The sequence below is a fragment of the Sorghum bicolor genome, chromosome 3, assembly GCF_000003195.3.
Source record: "Sorghum bicolor cultivar BTx623 chromosome 3, Sorghum_bicolor_NCBIv3, whole genome shotgun sequence".
NCBI classification, from domain to species: Eukaryota; Viridiplantae; Streptophyta; class Magnoliopsida; order Poales; family Poaceae; genus Sorghum; species Sorghum bicolor.
The window spans coordinates 14647160-14665069 of record NC_012872.2 but is presented as its reverse complement, the minus strand read 5'-3'; the positions used below and the strand labels follow the sequence as shown (position 1 = coordinate 14665069).

Here is a 17910-nt window from a genome sequence, read left to right as displayed (position 1 = left end):
ACAAGACACCATTACTGAGTTAGGTTGTTTGAGAGTGCAGCCCAAATCAGGCGATAAACTCCATCCAAAGTTAAATAAGCAAACAAGTACCGCAAGGCTAAGATGAAAAGGATTTTGAAAAGAGAGTCAAAAAATGTTTAAAATTGCCATGAAGGAAGCAGATAGGGCCCGCTGATGATGCACCCCAATCATATGCGGAACGGCTTGTGTTGGTCCACCAATCGACTCAAGACATGAAATGTTGTCGTTGGCAGCGTAAGCCCAAGGGACCTAAGTGCCTTCAGCAGCTGTTATCAGCATGGCCACTCTCCGCACACTGCAACACGTGTCCCACAGGGCGCTGCGCTGCAACGACTTGCGAGCTCCTCATCTCAAAACACAGACCAAGGAGTCTGACATATGTATGAGTTGATGGGTTCTAAAACCTAAGCGAGCAAGCGAGAGGCCTTCGCAGGCCACACTACTAGCCAACCCTGATCTTCTCTGAAGAGTTCTAATTGCACAACACTGGACTGAAGAGTTGGTGAACTATGCCTGAGCGGGACGAAGCTAGGCGAAACTTTGGTGGAGGCTCAAAGCAATACTGACGTGCAATTTAAATTTACATATAAATGAACGATGATATACAGTAAAGAACCAGCATGATTGTACTAACTCTAGCACCAAGAAAATTTCCACTTGCAACATTATCAGAGATTTCGTGCCAACGGCCATTAACACCATACCGACAAAAAGCCATGGCAGAAAGTACTATTGGCTGATTTGTTGTGAGAGAAAAACACCGCTGAATGTTGTGAGAGAAAAACACTGCTGAATGGCTGACAGATTCAGATGATAAGCTCAAACGAACAGGCTGAATCAGCTTTTCTTCTATAGTTAGCTTTATTCGGCCAGCTGCCTCCATTATAGCGTCTAATGAATCTGAATCGGTAATACGGTAGCGACCAGCATACAATTCCATTATAGCCTTCTTCCACGTGAAATTCACAAAACTGAGCTCATTGAACACCACATACACATCAAGTATACTAGTCACCGTAAATCTACGGCCTTTTCGTAGCCTCGTAACTGAACGACCCTCAAGTAGGCAAACAATCTTGAAGTAGGAGCACACACTAAGAAATTTCACACAGAAGTGAAAAGCAGAGTACTATAATGGCCAAGAAACCTGCAAATAAAGAACATTACATCAACACCCAAACACCCAAGCCTAAATTGCAAGATAGAACAAACCTAAAAGCTAATGCAAATTGTATTTATTTTTTTAGAAAAACGAGATTTTTATCCGACCTCTGAAGCATGCTCAAAGTATGTATGATCTTTGGAAACCTGGTCCTCAGTTCTTAGAGAACAATTTGTAGCAATCTCAAAATGCGATTTCACATAATGAGACCTATAGAGCAGAGTACACGAAATCTATTTGGTCCATGAATAGTCAGTTTAGTTCTCAATTCATAATCTGGAGCTGTTATCTCAGTGCCGTGTAAACATTGTCACTATTGGCAGAACATGAAACACTTTCAAGGGTAACTTGGGCTGTCCCAATAATGGGAGACCCAAAAGCAACATTCAGGGATTCGGTTTCTCCCAGCAAGCTGCTGTGCTAAATTCGGTATAGGGTCTGACAACTAAAGCATCAGTTTGAAGAAGTGTACTTACATATAACACAGTAGACAACCTTCAGAAAGTGCATCCCAGTTGACCAGGAGCATTTGATCAATTCATATGAAAGAACTCGGCCATAGTGAACAAAGCATCAGCCCGCTATTGTGTCTTCCTAAGAATCAGACTGGCAATACTTTTGAATAACCACAACTAATGAATTTTTGTTGGCCAACTTGGAGAAACTGGATCATAAGCCCCTCATAGTAATGCCGATGAAGCAGTTGATGCCTCAGATATAAGCCAAAGAGGCTGGCGTGCTTGAAGGCATGCAGCAATATCAAAGGGGTGTAATTCGGCTCCATCAAATATAAGATTTACTCCTGGTAAGACTACATCCTTGCTCTCGGTTTCCTCTGGATCTGGTTTTACATCATGTATGGACGATTGTTCTTCAGAGTTAGGTCTGAAGGTAGCCTCATTGTGCTCAGGACTAAGTGCATATGACCTTCAGGACCAAGTGCATAATCAAATCAGAATTTATTGCATGAAATATTAAAACATGGATAATGTAATTTATTCAGCAATACCTGACAGTGCTCCCATCAAAGCTCACAACTTCCGTTCGGCATCGCTGCCTTCCAGCAAATTTTAGCCTCTCGTGTTCACTTGGGGCTTCTCCACTAGTTGGTGTTGAAGGGTCATTAGAGAGATTCCATCTGCCACTAATACTATTGATCAAGGCACGTGGCGAGTCCCTTGAGCTTCCACGCTTGTTAAATAACTTAGCTATTGGACCAGTTGCTTGATATTCACTGCAAAGTTCTCTCAGCTGCCTTCTCACATTTTGCATCACATCAGAATGCTCATTGAGATAATCTTTCTGAAGCATATAGGATGCAACCACCCTTTCACAAATCTTCTCGCACAACTTTGGACTGAATAAGGGAATCCCGAACTCCAAGCTCAAAGGCACCCACTGGTAGCTTACATTTTCTGGGTCAAATTTATCTGGTTCATCAATCCTGTGAAGTCTCAGTAGACGGAGGTAGCCAAGTGTGCTCAGCTCAAATTTACTAGATAGGTCTTTCAATACAGAAGTCAAATCTAAGATCTGTTCCTTTGGCAAATTAGTTTGAGCTACCACAGATTCAATTGACTGATCATCATTTTTTAGGGGTAAAGGGATATCCACAGTAACAAGGTTTCCTGACGTGTTAAGATCATGTATGCTAAGTGGTTGCACCAGCACAGCAGATTGTTTAAGCATCGAATTCAAGCAGTGTAACAATAAGTTGCCCTTCACTAAATTCCCTTCAAATTTCCCCCCTAAGCCACCCACCGAAGAGCCATCCCAAGACCATATCAGTGCCTTCTCACAACCAGCTAATGGTTCAGGCAGCAATCTAAAACGTAGCCCTTTCATGAACACAGCAGATACCGGTCCACAATGTCCTGCTGTATACAGTACTAGTTTCATCCAAGGTGTCATGGAGGAATAAGAGGGTGGTCCAAAATGAATTGGGCCTGAAGGGCCTGGAAGAACTGACGAAGAAGGAAGAGGAACCATTGACACAATAATGTCATAGTCCCGAAGGAATAGCCGTTCCAATGTAGCTGGGGCAAGTGAGGCTAAGCTCTCACATCGAAGAATATCAACTTTGTACTTCCTTTTGTTCTTCAAAACTCGAGATTCAGTTGAAACATCTAGCTGCACGGTTGAATCATTCTCCTCGTCATTTTTTGCCATGCTTTCTGCATGTTCCGGTATAGCCAAAGCTGGTGATAGTATATTCCCATCACTACTATCTAAATCACCTACACACTGGTTATGCTCGGAAACTTCATTATGATTATTGTCAGCAACACCCTCAATGTTTACCTTGGCCAAATGGTCAGCGGCATTGTCAATATCATGAACAGAGCTTCTTGGAGTCTTTGCTTCACCAGCATTATCAGTAATTTCATTTGCGGAAACTCCACCAGACTGTAAACACTCCAAGAAGCATCGCAGACTGAATGCATGACTTGCAAACTCCTCTAGCACACCCTCAAATTTCTTTCCCTCTAAGCTAGCCAGATCACTACATAGCTCTGCAATGCAAGAAGAACCCAGTTTTCCAGCCTCATAGAGTGTGACAGCATGAGATTTTAACCCTGCAGGATGTTGGTGAAGGTAGTCATTACAGTATCCATCAAAGCATTTTCTACATAGTATTGTTAATCCATATTGCAAATGCCAACTATTGTTCAAAGAAGAAATTGCATTAGCTAGATTTCTGTGTTGTAGAAAATCCTTTTTGCTCTAAATGTCACTGTTAACTTCACATTACAAAGTTTGGTTAACAGTAACTTTCAAAGTATTACATAAACAAAAACATTATTGTTGGATTGGCCATTAAAAGTACTATAAGCAATTGTACATTTACAATCATTTATATGCATATTTCTTGCAAAACTGGTAGTCAAAGTTTGAGCAGTAAAATCAACTGTGACATTCTTTTTCCTGAAATGGGAGTACCATAGCAGAACTAAGCATCTTTGACCATATAGAATGTGGGCGCAAAATCCAATATGATATCTAACCTGGCGATAGTGAGCCCATCATCAAGTATGACGTAACATTGGCATCAACAACGAAGCCCACATGAGCAGTTCCAGAAATTTTCCTGGGTCCATCAGAATCCGTGCTAATCAATTGTTGACCAGACTTCTCTGAGTTGATACTTGTATTCGAACCTTCTTCATCATCGCTAAGAATACTACTAGGAAACGCAGGTGCACCTTCATCATTAAGAACAGAGTCTGTGTCCATGACTTTCGTAGCCCAGCCCAATCGGCAAGCAAACGATGCAGCTGCTTGGAGTTGATAGAGGTCAGCTTGTAAAGTTGCAGCCAGTTCAGCAACAGTAGCATTAGCACTTGATACAACAAATACAGCATACAATAGCCTGCAATAAAAAAATTAAGTCACTACTATGGTGACTGCAGAAAGTTACATGTGAAAGAGATGTGAATAACAGATAGAAGATCATTACACAGAAAACCGTAAGCACTTACTCTTCAATTGGGTCTTCATATGATTGATCCTTATTGGAAACAAAATTTTCAAGCCTAGAAACTGAAAAACAGTAATGATGAATTCTTTCAAATTCTATATTAGTGAACTTAATATAAGATTCATAAACAAAAAATCTGCATGATATATAGCAGTCTAGAATAACAAATTAGACGGGCAGTTTATAAATTCTTATTCGTACCTAAGGAGGCTCAAGATCAGGGGATTTTGATATGCTAATTAGTGAGGATAAAATAATCACATAAATATCAAATATTTATGCATGTATATTGGAAATAAAATATCATGTTAGGAAGTATTCATTTAGCACATCTATATGCCATGTTAAGCTAGTTCATTGCCTGAAAATGCACCTCCTATTATTCAGATATTGATCTACTCCGTACCAAATATGATTTTGCAAACAAGATATAGAGCTATAGAAGGCTCTGATGTTTTATTTTTGTATCCAACGTTTATGCTGTCTTCTTGCATAACCACACTAGGTTATAAGGCTGAGCATCATCCTTGTTTGCATGACATAAGGAGAAAGCATGAACACCAAACATAGAGCCACAATGCCAATCAGTTAGCTTAATTCTGGTGGACTGATTGTTCCCTCAAAATATCTCATTAATACCTTTGAAACGGTCATCTGGGTAAACAGGCACATCGAAGTACACTAGCCCTCTTTTATAAAGTCCGTCTATAACCTTTGGATCAAAAAGAACATATGAATTGGCTTCCTCTTTACATATTTTGTCTATTGTTGCTGTCTCTTCTTCTGAAACTTTCTACATTAAACCAATAACACAAACTATTGTCAAAAGTCAAAAGACTTCATGAAAGCTCACTGAAGGCTTCATAAAAATAATAGCTTTACATAGGTAAAAAGAAAGCCAAGCTTCCATCTTTTCTCATTAAGAACAGGTCTCATCATATTATGTATCGAAAGTACATTAATGTATCACAATACGAGAAATATAGCAAACCTGACCTTGAACTCTTCCAGTGTAAAGTTAACAAGACAAACCCCCCACCAAGGCTCAACTGGGATGTCAACAGGCTGTGTAGGCAGCATTTCTTTTGCAATCGATTTGTTCAGCTTCCACATTAGTTTCTGAAGAATTCAACAAAGCAACGTTATTTGTAAATGATCTATCTTGCTGAAAGATAATATCTAATAGAACATAAAAAAAAATCACACACAAAATGTTTACCAAGAATATGTTAACATGCTAGTCCAGTTACTATTCATTACTTTCTACATCAACAAGATTGATTGCCAATGCAATAGCTAACCATGGTCTAGCATTCTACATAGGCCCTAATAGTTCACAGTTTAACTGTGACTGTTTGGTTTTATGATTTAGGATTCTGTCTTATCCTTTTAAGGTCCACAAGATTGAGGGCTACATGCATTTTCTTGTGAAAATTTCTTTTATTATCCTTTCTTCTCAGATCTGTAAACCATGCAGTCATTTATTTGCACTTTTCAGGTGGATTACCAACATACTCACATGATTTATTTGAAACTTATGTCTGTTCACAAGACTGCATGAGTATGTGACAGTAAAAAACTAAGACCATGGGCAGCACTACCTTTGATCTGCATTTGTTCATAATATCAATAAACTCGTTTCTCCCAACACCAGTAAGCCTTAGTGCATCAGCAGCAGTGAAGTTCGGAATACTATCATATGGTTGTTCTGCCACAAAATCAAACATGTTAGAAACATAAACATTTATCAAAAAATAGTGGAACAGTGCTTCAGTCTTGCAATCACATGACAGTATGTCACCCTGTTCTACAAATAAAAAAAAAGAATCATTGAAGCATGTATTTTACCAACATGGTCAAGCAGTTTAGAGTAGGGTTGCCAAAACCTCTGGTTAAATTAAATTTTAACAGCAGGATACTACCATGGCACCATGTAGATGCTAAAGAAACATAAACTCACTACTCACAATAAACTTTCAGTTAAAAAAAGGATTACCGTTCTTCATAGCTTCAAAAAGGATGTCACAATAATATCTGAAAGGCGAGATCCTCATTACTCGGCATATATAGTCTGCAAGGTGGTATGGGTATAACTGCAAACCAATGTATATGATGTTGGAATATTGAAAGCTTTTGGGTAAAGAATTCAAACAGATGAGAAAAGCTATGTGCATAAGTAAACCCATTGCAGAGGTAACTACAGAAACCTCAATAAAAAAATTACTAGAAACGATAACTGAGAAGATCCAGCATACAAAACAAAATACATAAAAAATCATGTGTGCAGATCTATTAATGCTTGATGTTATCAACAGACAATTGAATAACCCCTAACAAGGTAAAACCAAGCTATTGTCCAGCCTATATATTATCCAGAAAGGAGAACTGGGGAGCATACTGCAAGGTTCCTCCGAAGGTAGCGCATCATTTCTTCATAGTATTCCCCTTCTCTGCATACTCTACGGGCAAAGCAGGTATTCCATTGCAACCGTTTTCGGATACAATACTCAACAATCCTGCCACCAAAATTTGTAGAACAAAATATTATGCTGATAGTGAACAATGCACACATGACCTACTTAACCACACAAATGGAGCCCTCCGCACCTTCACGGCCCCATCCGGTCAATGCACAAGCTAATGGAAAATTGGAAACTAGGTAAATCGATGGGCGGGAGATGGCGTTAGGAGAGCAACAACGCAGTGGTAGCAATAGCTGTGACTGCTGCAGCCTAAATCGGGAAGGAAAAATCCCATACCGACCGACACTGTATGCCACATAAGCCATCTGTATCTCGTATTCTCAGGAAAAAAAATAGGAAACAGGATAAAATCTGAGAAAATCCGTCCAATACAGGATTGAAATCGGAGAGCTGTTTTACTGACCGTTTTGTCAGTTCCTGTATTCTCAGTGGAAGTTTCCTGCCAGAAATCCTTTTTTTAGCTCCACCAGCCAGGCAGCCCACTGCAGGCCCAGGCACCCAGCGTCCCAGCCCACCTACACAGCCTTCAATGTGTCCCCAGCCAAACCCTAACCATCCTCTACTGCTCCCTGCCCCCAGCTGCCATTCCCTCTGAGTCTCTCTCAGCGCTGCCCCTCTCTGTCTCCCTCACACCAAATCACCATCTCATGCCACCCCAATCCCCGGCCTGCGGCCCTGCCACGCCCAGTCCAGCTGCGTATTGGAGATCTCCCACCAAACAGACAAGCATGTTGCTTGACGGAGATCTCCCACCCGCAGAAGTCAAAAAAGGGGATGCTGACATAATCACGCAGATCCAGTTGAAATTCATGCAAGGAGACTTGCGGCTCTAAAGGCCCTTACCTCCTCTTTCACTAGTGGTTAAGAGATGATGCAAAAGCCAAATGAGATTTTCTTTGCATCTTGGAAAAGGTTGTCCATCCATAATTTCATTTGTGCTCTTTACAGTTACATTAGTCTTTAGACTTTTACTTTTCTTTGTTTGTTGTCTGTTAGTCTTTAGACTTTTACTTTTCTTTGTTCGTTGTCTGTTTCCCTGGTCTGTTGTTGTAAATTTGACAGTGTTCTCCATGATATATCTGGACACTTTCAGGTGGCAGATACTAAACAAAAACGGAAGAAGGGTATTTTTACTAAGCTAGGCAGTGATAAGGAAGTGTAGTTTCATTTCAAGAATGTGCATTTAAATTTGGTGCTGCTTAGTATTCTTATTTGTATACGGTATATGAACTGCTTAAGGTGTCTGAATATTACTGTTGTCGACCTTGCTAATTATAAGCATTGAAAAAACACCAATTGCTACATGACATTGTCATGCTGATATGCCGAATGCGTGTGTTGAATACTTGAATGCTATGCAGCACGGATACGGATACGTGTATCGGTATCGGAAGGATACGGATACGCGGATACGTCATTTTTCTAAAAAACCTGATACGCGGATACGTTTTATGCTTTTTTAAAAGATAATAATAAGACATGTTAAAATTAATAGAAGCCAATCAAACGCTCTCTGAAGCCACATCTACAATTATTTAACTGCTTCTACCACTCACCCCACCGACAACAGTAAAAAAAATCAGGACAGCTCACCACCGCGCAGTGTCTCAGTCTGTATCCTTTGCTTCCCCAGTCCTCACCCCTTTCCACAGGGGAAGACAGAAATTCAGACAGCAAGAACAGAACAGGGGTTGCCGTTGAGGAAGAAACAAAGCAACGAGTGACTAGATCAGGAGGGGAAGAAAGAAATTAAGAAGGGAAGATCACCGGAAGTCTCTGCTGAATCACCACCAGGAAGTGCTGGAGGTCGTCGCAGCCGGCGAGGCAGGCAGGCGGCCGGGAGGGAGGCATCGGGCGGGCTGCACATCGGTGCTCAAGCGTACTGGGAGGATGCCGTGCGTCGGGCGGCGGCACTCGTGCTGCTGTGCATCCAAGCAGGCGTCGGCACTCAGTGCCGCTGTGCTTCCAGGCGGAAGGTGCTGTCAGCCCTCGCGTGTGCAAGTGGGCAGAGGCGTGTCAGGCGGCGGCGCTCGTGCAGCCAGGCGTCCGTGGCGGAAGGCGGATACATATCATCATTCATCAAATCTTGTGGATATGTATCAGAGGAAATATCGGATTTTTTTTTTTTTGCATTTATTTTTCCCCGATACTTCACAGATACGTATCCGTCGCGTATCTGAAGCGTATCCGATACGGGATACGTGGCCAACCTCACGTATCTGTGTAACGTAGCTTGAATGGCTGATGGATTAAGGTGGGCTATTGCTGACTGATAGTAACTTGTTTACATGTATTGTATTGATGTAATTTTTTAATCCATTGTGTTGAGGTGCATGTTTGGAGTGGTCACATGGGTCAGTGTTCCTGATTTTACTTATCTGTTCCCGACCGTTATCGATGTTTATCCAACCACATTGTTTCGTTTCCGATATACAGAATTTCCTGTTTCTGTTTTCCTGACCATCATTCCCACTCCCGTTTCTGTTTCCACATAAAAATATGAATTTGAAAGCGGCTGAGGGGCTTTGCTCACTGTTTCCATCCCTATATGTGTGGCAGCACCTGGCAAGGGGGACAGCAAAGGCTAAGAGCAGACAAGGAAAGCAATGTAACCGTGGCTGGCAGTGCGAGTGCACCACAAGCATGCCTGTGCGGCCAATAGCTCTGCTGCTGCATGGAGGATGAGCGGAAGATGAGGGTAGAAATGACAATTCACTTGCACAATAGAGAGGAAGATGTCCAGTTAACTGCAAAAGAAAACGGAGTGGTATTTTCCAGAATGGATTGATTCTTTTGGTGATATTTTAGGTAATGATGAATTTTTAATGGTATTTCCCCAAGGTGGAGATTCCTTCACGCTGTAGAACTAATTTTTCCTGTTAAGAAATGTTGTGCCACCAAAGTTTCAAGCAGTAAAACATCACTAGTAGCCGCAGGACAGCAAACAATGTTGTGACAAAACAGTATGTACAAAGGTTTCACAATTAACCGAACTGTGGTTTCCTTCTTCGAGAAGGAAATATCTAGTCATTTCCAAGACTCAGAATTATCCAATTTCACTCAAGGTCAATCAAAGCACTCCCATAGTTCAATTCTGCTACTCCAACAGTGCCCTTATTAGGAAAAAGTAACACCAAGAGATGTAGTAACAAGAGGAGCCAGTGATTCACCTATATGACCTGCTAGACGACGACTACAACTGTCCCGACCACTGTCCCGACCAAACTTGAGGACCTCAAAGCAGCTAAGAGCAGCCATTTCACAGCATCGGCATCTACTAGCACTATCAGAGCTCAAAGCTAAGCGTACCTGGTTGCAGCAGCAATGTAGCAAAGCAAATCCATAGAGGGCAAGAGCAGAGAAGTGGGGTACCTGCGGTGCCACTCGTCCTTGGTCTGGAGCGTGGACTGGAGGCGCTTGGGGAGCGACTCCCAGGGGCACTCCTCCCGGATCGCCTTCACCACCATCTGCTCCTCCACCGTCGCCGACATCCTCCACCTCCACCCTCCGCCGCGAAAGTGGTGGTTGGGTGGGGGCGGATCTGGCTGCTGCGCTGGGGCGGGATCAGATCGCGATATCGCGGGGAGGAGCGGCGGCGGGTGAAGTTCGGGAGCCTGAGGACGCTGCTATTCCGTGACGTGGCGAGATCGAGCACGGCGGCACCGTGCCCGTGCCCCAGGCGGTGGCGCGCTGCGGCGGGTTGCAGAGGAAATGTTCAGTAGCGCTGCGGCGGGGAGGGAAGGAAAAATTTTTTTTTTTTTTGACGAAAGAGGGAAGGAAATTGGCGGTCCGGTAAAGCCGCAGCCCGCAGCAGGACGGACGAGCGAGACAAACCTTTGAAACTGGTAGCGGCACCGTGGTCAGTCCGATTTCCGCGATGCCGGTTCGGGTAACCTCCGCAAGTGGTGCACGAGCACGACTTCTTCGCATTTGCTCGGTAGCTGAAGCCCAGGACTCCACCGTGAATTCCGTAGGCGCAGCGCAGCCGTAGAGCCATAAGTCCAATGCTTTCCTCCGTTGGTCATTTTGCTTTTTTCCCCTTATGCCTTGTTTAGTTCTGAAATTTTTTTGTTTTCAATATTGTAGCACTTTTGTTTTTATTTGACAATTATTGTTTAATTATAGACTAACAAGACTCAACAGATTCATCTCGCGATTTATAAATAAAATGTGCAATTAGTTTTTATTTTCGTCTATATTTAGTGCTTTCATACATGTGCCGCAAGATTCGATGTGACGAAGAGTTTTGAAAAAAAAAAAGGTTTTTGGAGGAAACTAAACAAGGCCTTAATACTTGACTCAAAATTGTCTTACATCAATGAAATGTATGAAAAATTATATCTTGTCACGCCTTTCACTCACGGGAGTCATCTGTTCTTCACACTTTTGCTATTACTCATAGGTAGCACAATCAATGGCGAAGCTAGAGCGAAATAGTGGCTGGTGCAACTCAAATAAGTGGTAAAGAGGTTTACAAAAGAATAAGTACCGTTACAATGATAAGAAACGTCTAGATGGGGCAAAATACACCGTTTAACTTCAAGTCTTGAACATCTCAACAATTTGAGGCCCTAAACAAAGAAAACAAATTACTTGTGGATCAAATTTCATTTTGTTTCAACAAAACAATGAACAAATAAAATTAAATATAATTAATTACCTTTAATCTTCATCTTGAAATCTACGTCCTTTCATTTTCATGAAACAACGAACAACGGCATTATTCGTGACTTTCAACATCAATTCTTTCTCCACATAGCAAATAAGGGAATTACTCATATATTCATCACCAATGCGATTGCGTAAATTTGTCTTCACAATCTTCATCCCAGAGAAAACCCTTTCAATTGTAGCAGTCGCAACAGGCAACACTAATACAAGCTTCATTAGTCGATAAACTAATGGATATCGTTCATACTTTCTAGTCGCCACCATTTTCTGAGAAAGCTCAGAAACAGTCTGAAGGTTAGAAAACCTATCATCATCTTTCACATTAGATATGTAGACACCAAGATGGTGGCGAAGATCCCTCAAATCCCCAGCATCAAAGTCATGTGGATAAAGCTTTGCAAGGCTCATCAAATTCTCCAAATTAAAATCATTAAATGAGTCTCTTGGACTAAAAGAAGCTGAGCAAATAAGCAACTGAGAGCTTGTTTCATTGAAGCGGCTGTCAAGCTCTTGAAGTAGCCAATCAATAACATCATTAAAACAATCAACTTGATAGTAATGTTTGTTTGTAATTCCAGATTTATGCCTCTGCTTCTTGGGATCAATATATTCATCTTCCATTTCCAAATTGGAAATATCATTCTTATCACAAAATTCATGCACCTCATCTAATAATTTTCCTATTTTTCTGTTCTAAGCTCATCTAGTTGGGCTTTAGTTGCTCCCACATATTTAATAGCATTTACTATGTCCTGATCCTTGCGTTGCAATGCTAATGACAAGATGTTTGTGATTCCCAATATAGTCAACATGAGATGCAAATAGAAGACAAAGTCAAAAGACTGGAAGTACTCTAGAAGATTTGATGCTTGGTCTCTAAGTTTCCATTCCCTGTTATCCTTTTCCACAATTTCTAGCACCTTGACTATGGTAGAAAACATGCCAACCAAACTTTTGAGAGACTTATAATGGGAACTCCAACGAGTATCCCCAGGTCTTTGAAGACTTTGCTCTTGATTCAACCCAGTCCCCGTTTCAAGTTGCCCACATCCTAGTGCCTTGCTAATTTCTTCAAGATTAATATCTCTAATCATGTCCCTTCTCTTGGATGATCCACCCACCACATTCAGTAACATGGAAATCTTATTAAAAAATTCACTAACCCCTTTATGCTTTCTAACAATAGCCACAAGTACTAACTATAGTTGGTGAGCAAAACAATGCACATAATAAGCTGAACTATTTTCTCTCAATATCAAAGACTCCAAGCCATTGAACTCACCTCTCATATTGCTAGCACCATCATATCCTTGGCCTCGGACTTGCTTTAAGCTTAACTTAAGATTAGCCAATAGTAGCAGACTTGAGATGGCAGATGTTGTTTCAGTCACATGAACAAGACCAACAAATCTCTCTTTGACAATTCCACATTTATCTACATACCTCAAGACAACTGCCATTTGCTCTTTCCAAGAAACATCTCTTGACTCATCAACTAGTAAGAAAAAAATGTCATCCCCAATTTCTTCTAGAATAGATTGTAGCACTTCCTGTGCAAAGCAATACACAATATCCCTTTGTATTTCAGGAGCAATCAAAAGACTATTATCTGATCCATTTGTGCCTATTGCCTTTCTCAAGGTTGGATTTTGCTTAGCTACAAAATTATGAAATTCTCTAAAATTCCCTTTATTTAAGGACTCCTTTGACTCATCGTAGCCTCGGAAAGGCAATCCTTGCAGCAATAATATTCTGCGAACATCAATAGACCCATTCAGCCTAGTAAAATAATTCTTCTTACTAGATTCACTCACGCTATGAAAAGCAACATCAATATGCTGATTTCTTTGTAACAGATCATCACACTTCTTCAATGCGATATAGTGTGCACCACCAACATCTCCTGCATGAATTCTCAGCCTTTCTTTCTTATGAAAAGTGTTCCAACCATCTTTAATAAATGCATTATAACCAGCATCCTTCTTATCTCTAAATAAGAAACAACAAAAACAATATGCTCTATCTCTGGACTCACTGTATTCAAGCCAATCAAACTCATCAAACCATTCTGGAACGAATCTTCTCGGAACTCCTCCAATATGTCACTGGAAAATCAAGTGTACGAGGCTAGCATGGCCTATTCTCCAAGTACTTTCTTCTTACTCTCTCTCTCTCATTAGGATGGTAATCATCAATTTGTTTCCGTAATCCTGGATCATATTTGATCTCCTCCTCCCAATTAATATCATCCAAACAAGAATTCTGGAGATTATTGGCAGTGCTAGGTTCTGGTGCTTTCCTTTTGAAAAATCGTTCCATCTATTAGTCTGACATTGACACATATAAAAGGAGCGTAAATATGTACACTACTGCAAGTCTAACAATGTGGGAAAAAACAAGGAATGACATCTAATCTCATCGTAAAATATTGTTCTCGCTTGCTGAATGAAGCCGTGCGTGCATCCAGCAGCCGTGTTGCTGTGATTCCGTCCGTGAAGGGGACTGGGGTTGGGGACCTGTGCTCTCCGTGCTCTGTATTATCGTCAGATCAGAAGTTCAGAAAGGAGCTCTCATCCCTTGTCGCTAGGAGGCTGGGAGAGAGATGAAGGAAGCAGATGAAATGACGCGGACTTTCTTTCACTCGTGAATGCCGGCGGCGACGGAAAACAAAGCGACGATGATTGAAATTACGAGAAAATATTTCCTGGTTTCCTTCACGTTAGCTGGGTTGTCAACTGTGGGTGGTGCAGCTTATTGGGCTTTGGGGGGTGCATATAGGACCCAAAACTTGATTAAAGGTGAAAACAAAAATCGAGGTGGCGCATCTGCACCCAGTACACAATATATGCCTTCGCCCCTGAGCACAATAATTGATAATGCATATTATCATATAGAACGTAGGGAAGCATAGCGATATGTATAAGACATCCGAACGCTGGTGTTCACTTATTTTTATTCGTTGCCCTCTCCTTTCCTCATGTTTTCTTATCCACTCCTTTCCATCTTCCTCTAAAACATCCGCCGTTGCTCTTGCTGCCTACGCCCGCACTTCTGTGTCGCTGGTAGAGCTATCCCCCCTTTTCCCTCCCTTCTCTTGTGGATTTGGATCTGAGCTCTCCTCCCCTTCTCCACCTCCTCTAGCTTCTACTCCTTCTTCTACTCCTCCTCTAGGTCTGGATCTATGGGATATGGTGGTGACTAAGGTTTTAGCGATCTCTTGGGTTTCAACGCTCGCACATATTGTAATGGTGTTCTTTGGTTGTTGCAGTATGTTTTTAGGTGATGTTGTAGTAGGGTATGGTTTCGGTGAGCTCTCAGGTTCAGGGTCTTCTCATTATTGCAATGGTTCTCTCTAGATGTTGCATTAGGTTCCAGTCATTTGTTGCAGTACTGTGTTTTGAGATGTTGTTTCAGTTGCTTCAATTTGCATGTTGTACTAGTTTGTTTCATGTTATTGCAGCAACTGTTCAGTGTTGTTGTCCATGGTGTTTCAGTTGCACCATCCAATACTTCAATCTGTAGTACTATGTCTATGGTGTTTCGACTTATTCATCCAATGCTTCAATCTAGTTGTTGTATTAGTTGTTGCATATTGTTGCAGGAGTAGTTCGTTGTTGTTGTAATATAGGTTTATGGTGTTTTAGCTGCTCCATCCAATGCTTCAATCTATATGTTGTAGTAGTTGTTTACATGTTGTTGTAGCAGTTGTTTGGTGTTTATTGTAATACTATGTTTTATGGTGTTTCAGCTACTTCAACCTATTGTTGTAGCAGTATGTCTGGTGTTGTTGCACTATCATGCGCATTCTGTTGCAGCGTTACGTGTATGGGGTAGGCTGTGGGGACGAGTCGACGACGAGCGGATGTGCTAGGGGCTGGTGAGGCGAGGGATGAGGTGAGGATGAGCTCCTTGCGTGGGGAGTAGACGAAGAGCAATCCTCCGTGCGGTGCAAGTAGGGCAGGGGCGAGATGGTTGCGGATGGACGGGTTTCCTTTTCTTTTTTTTTTCTCATTGTGGTGCGGGTGGGGGCTTGGCATGTGGACGCGCTACTAGCACTTTTTTCTTTTCTCCGTGTGGCATGGGTTGGGGGCTCGGTGTCTGGACATGTTGTTGGCGCTGGACGTCCGGGCGCTAGCAGTCCTGTAGAGATTAAGTCAGTAGGTCATGCATAAGTAAACATAGCAAACCACCAAATTACATTGTTGTACTCTTATTCCAAATTGTAAGTCATTTTGGCTTTCTTTAGATATATATTTTTTACTATTACTATGTATCTAGACATGACTTATATCTAAGTACATAACAAAGATTATGAACGTTGCACTATCAACATTTTAGAAGATAACTCTTATGCACACATCTTCCTTCTAGATTGACTAACTATTTGCTAACACCTCGATGAGGGTACTTGATTCGCCACCTTCAAACCTAGTTCAAAGGATGCATGAAAGAGTTGACTTCAAGCCAAATACCAAGGGTGTTTGAGAAGGTCACAAGAAAATATGCCAAAGTGAGATCAGGTCAATCACATAGATCTAAAAATAGATTTATGAGATTGTTCCATAGGTGTGTTGATTCAAGGGATTTAGTAGATAGAACAGGGCAAAATGGTTAAAGTAGCATAGGGTTGTTGAACAAATCACAAATCCTCCAAGCCTAGATTAGTCTCACAAGCAAAGGGGCGAGGGGGATTAGTAGTGGTGGAGTGAATCAAAACTAGAACAACCTATTGTTATTTGCGGCATATGCCTATGGCATCTGCTTTGTAGATTGAAAAACACAAGAGTTGGTGTCAGTCGATCACATGCCCTTTGGTTACATGAGCACCACATAGGAGCAGATGGTTGCACCAGTGCAGGAACTACACCTCATCACCTTTGGTTTAGTTGGGCACGTAGCTAGCATAGGAGGAGATGCTAGCCATGACATCACCCACCTCCTTCATTCCTCCATGCTGCTATGGTGTTGCCCACCTCCCATCCATGAATTACGCTGACTAGGATTTAATGATAATCTAGACCAAAAAATAGTAGGAGAGGTGGACAACAGAATCAAGTACGTCAAGTAGGAGAGGTGGGGCAAAAGAGTGAAAGACAAAGTGAAGGCAAAGGTATATGCATAGGTTTGTGTTTCATAGTCCTTGAGGTGACTAGAGAAGTCATAATGCCTGAATTGATAGGTTAGATAATTATGCTATTAAGAGGGGCAAATAGAGTTTGATTATGGTTATCTAATGCCACTTGTGAGATCAATTGTTGCATTGCATAGAGATTCAAGTGGTATTTTCAAAATCACATGACCAACCTTTAAAATACATAAAAATGCTAAGTAAGTGCTAGAGGTGAACGTTGTCTTGTCGCAAACCATTTAGAGTTAGCATGATTGAAAAACACAATGAGTGCAATGTTTGTAGGGTCATCGAGAGCTCTATGGTGTTGCACTGGAGGGTTATAATAGTGGCCCACTTGGCTTGTTTTTTAACGTCTATACCTAACTATTTGGTGTCCATCAGAGCTTTAGAACATTGCAAGCGGAAGCAACACTAATTCTAAATTTGCTCACTGGAGCTCTTCGACGTGACATTAGAGGTGCATTAGAGGGTAATCCCCTAAGGTTATTCTTCATGCACTTCGAAGCATTACATTCACCAAAAGCTTTGTTGTTGGCATATCGAAGATCTCACTGGAGTTTAATAGCTAGTTTCAGCACAATTGAGCATGCTGGCATGTTACTATTGAGGAATGCTCCCATTTTTAGCCTAGTGAGAGTGTAATGACTAGTTGAGTTGGTGGGGCTTTATATACATGGCATGCCTGGGCATGTAACCTTTTTTGGACTTTTGGACAATCACATACACATAGTAGAGCACTCCTCAAGCTTCTCCACCCATACCTTTGTTTTGGAATTTATCTTTTGAGTGGAATATCAAGATGCTAGTGCACTGCTTTTAGAGATTGCATTGAGTGACATTAGATATCATGTTTTTTGTGTGATTTGCTTGATATACTATTGATGGTTGCCGCCACCTAGATGCCTTGGAGCATCATGACTCTATTGAAGTACTCAAGAAGATTATGAGGTGCTCCATAGTTGGA

At 41.5% G+C, this 17910-nt stretch overlaps 1 protein-coding gene across 3 annotated transcripts; it reads right to left on the bottom strand.

Annotated features, from left to right (window-relative positions):
• LOC8060324 (protein FAM91A1) lies at positions 561-11081 on the bottom strand. 3 transcript variants are annotated; one of them, XM_021456527.1, is made up of 12 exons: positions 10979-11081; positions 10517-10834; positions 7060-7177; positions 6658-6754; positions 6263-6369; positions 5658-5780; positions 5301-5454; positions 4663-4723; positions 4189-4553; positions 2193-3759; positions 1660-2110; positions 850-1168 (listed from the first exon to the last, which is right to left on the bottom strand). In XM_021456527.1, the coding sequence occupies exons 2-11, from the start codon at positions 10633-10635 to the stop codon at positions 1864-1866; spliced, it is 2958 nt and encodes a 985-aa protein (XP_021312202.1). In that variant the 5' UTR covers positions 10636-10834; positions 10979-11081; the 3' UTR covers positions 850-1168; positions 1660-1863. The 3 variants fall into 3 exon arrangements, with proteins under 3 accessions (XP_002455515.1, XP_021312202.1, XP_021312203.1); XM_002455470.2 differs by lacking the exon at positions 10979-11081 and having other exon boundaries at positions 561-1168; positions 10517-10952; XM_021456528.1 differs by lacking the exons at positions 10517-10834; positions 10979-11081 and having other exon boundaries at positions 6658-6732.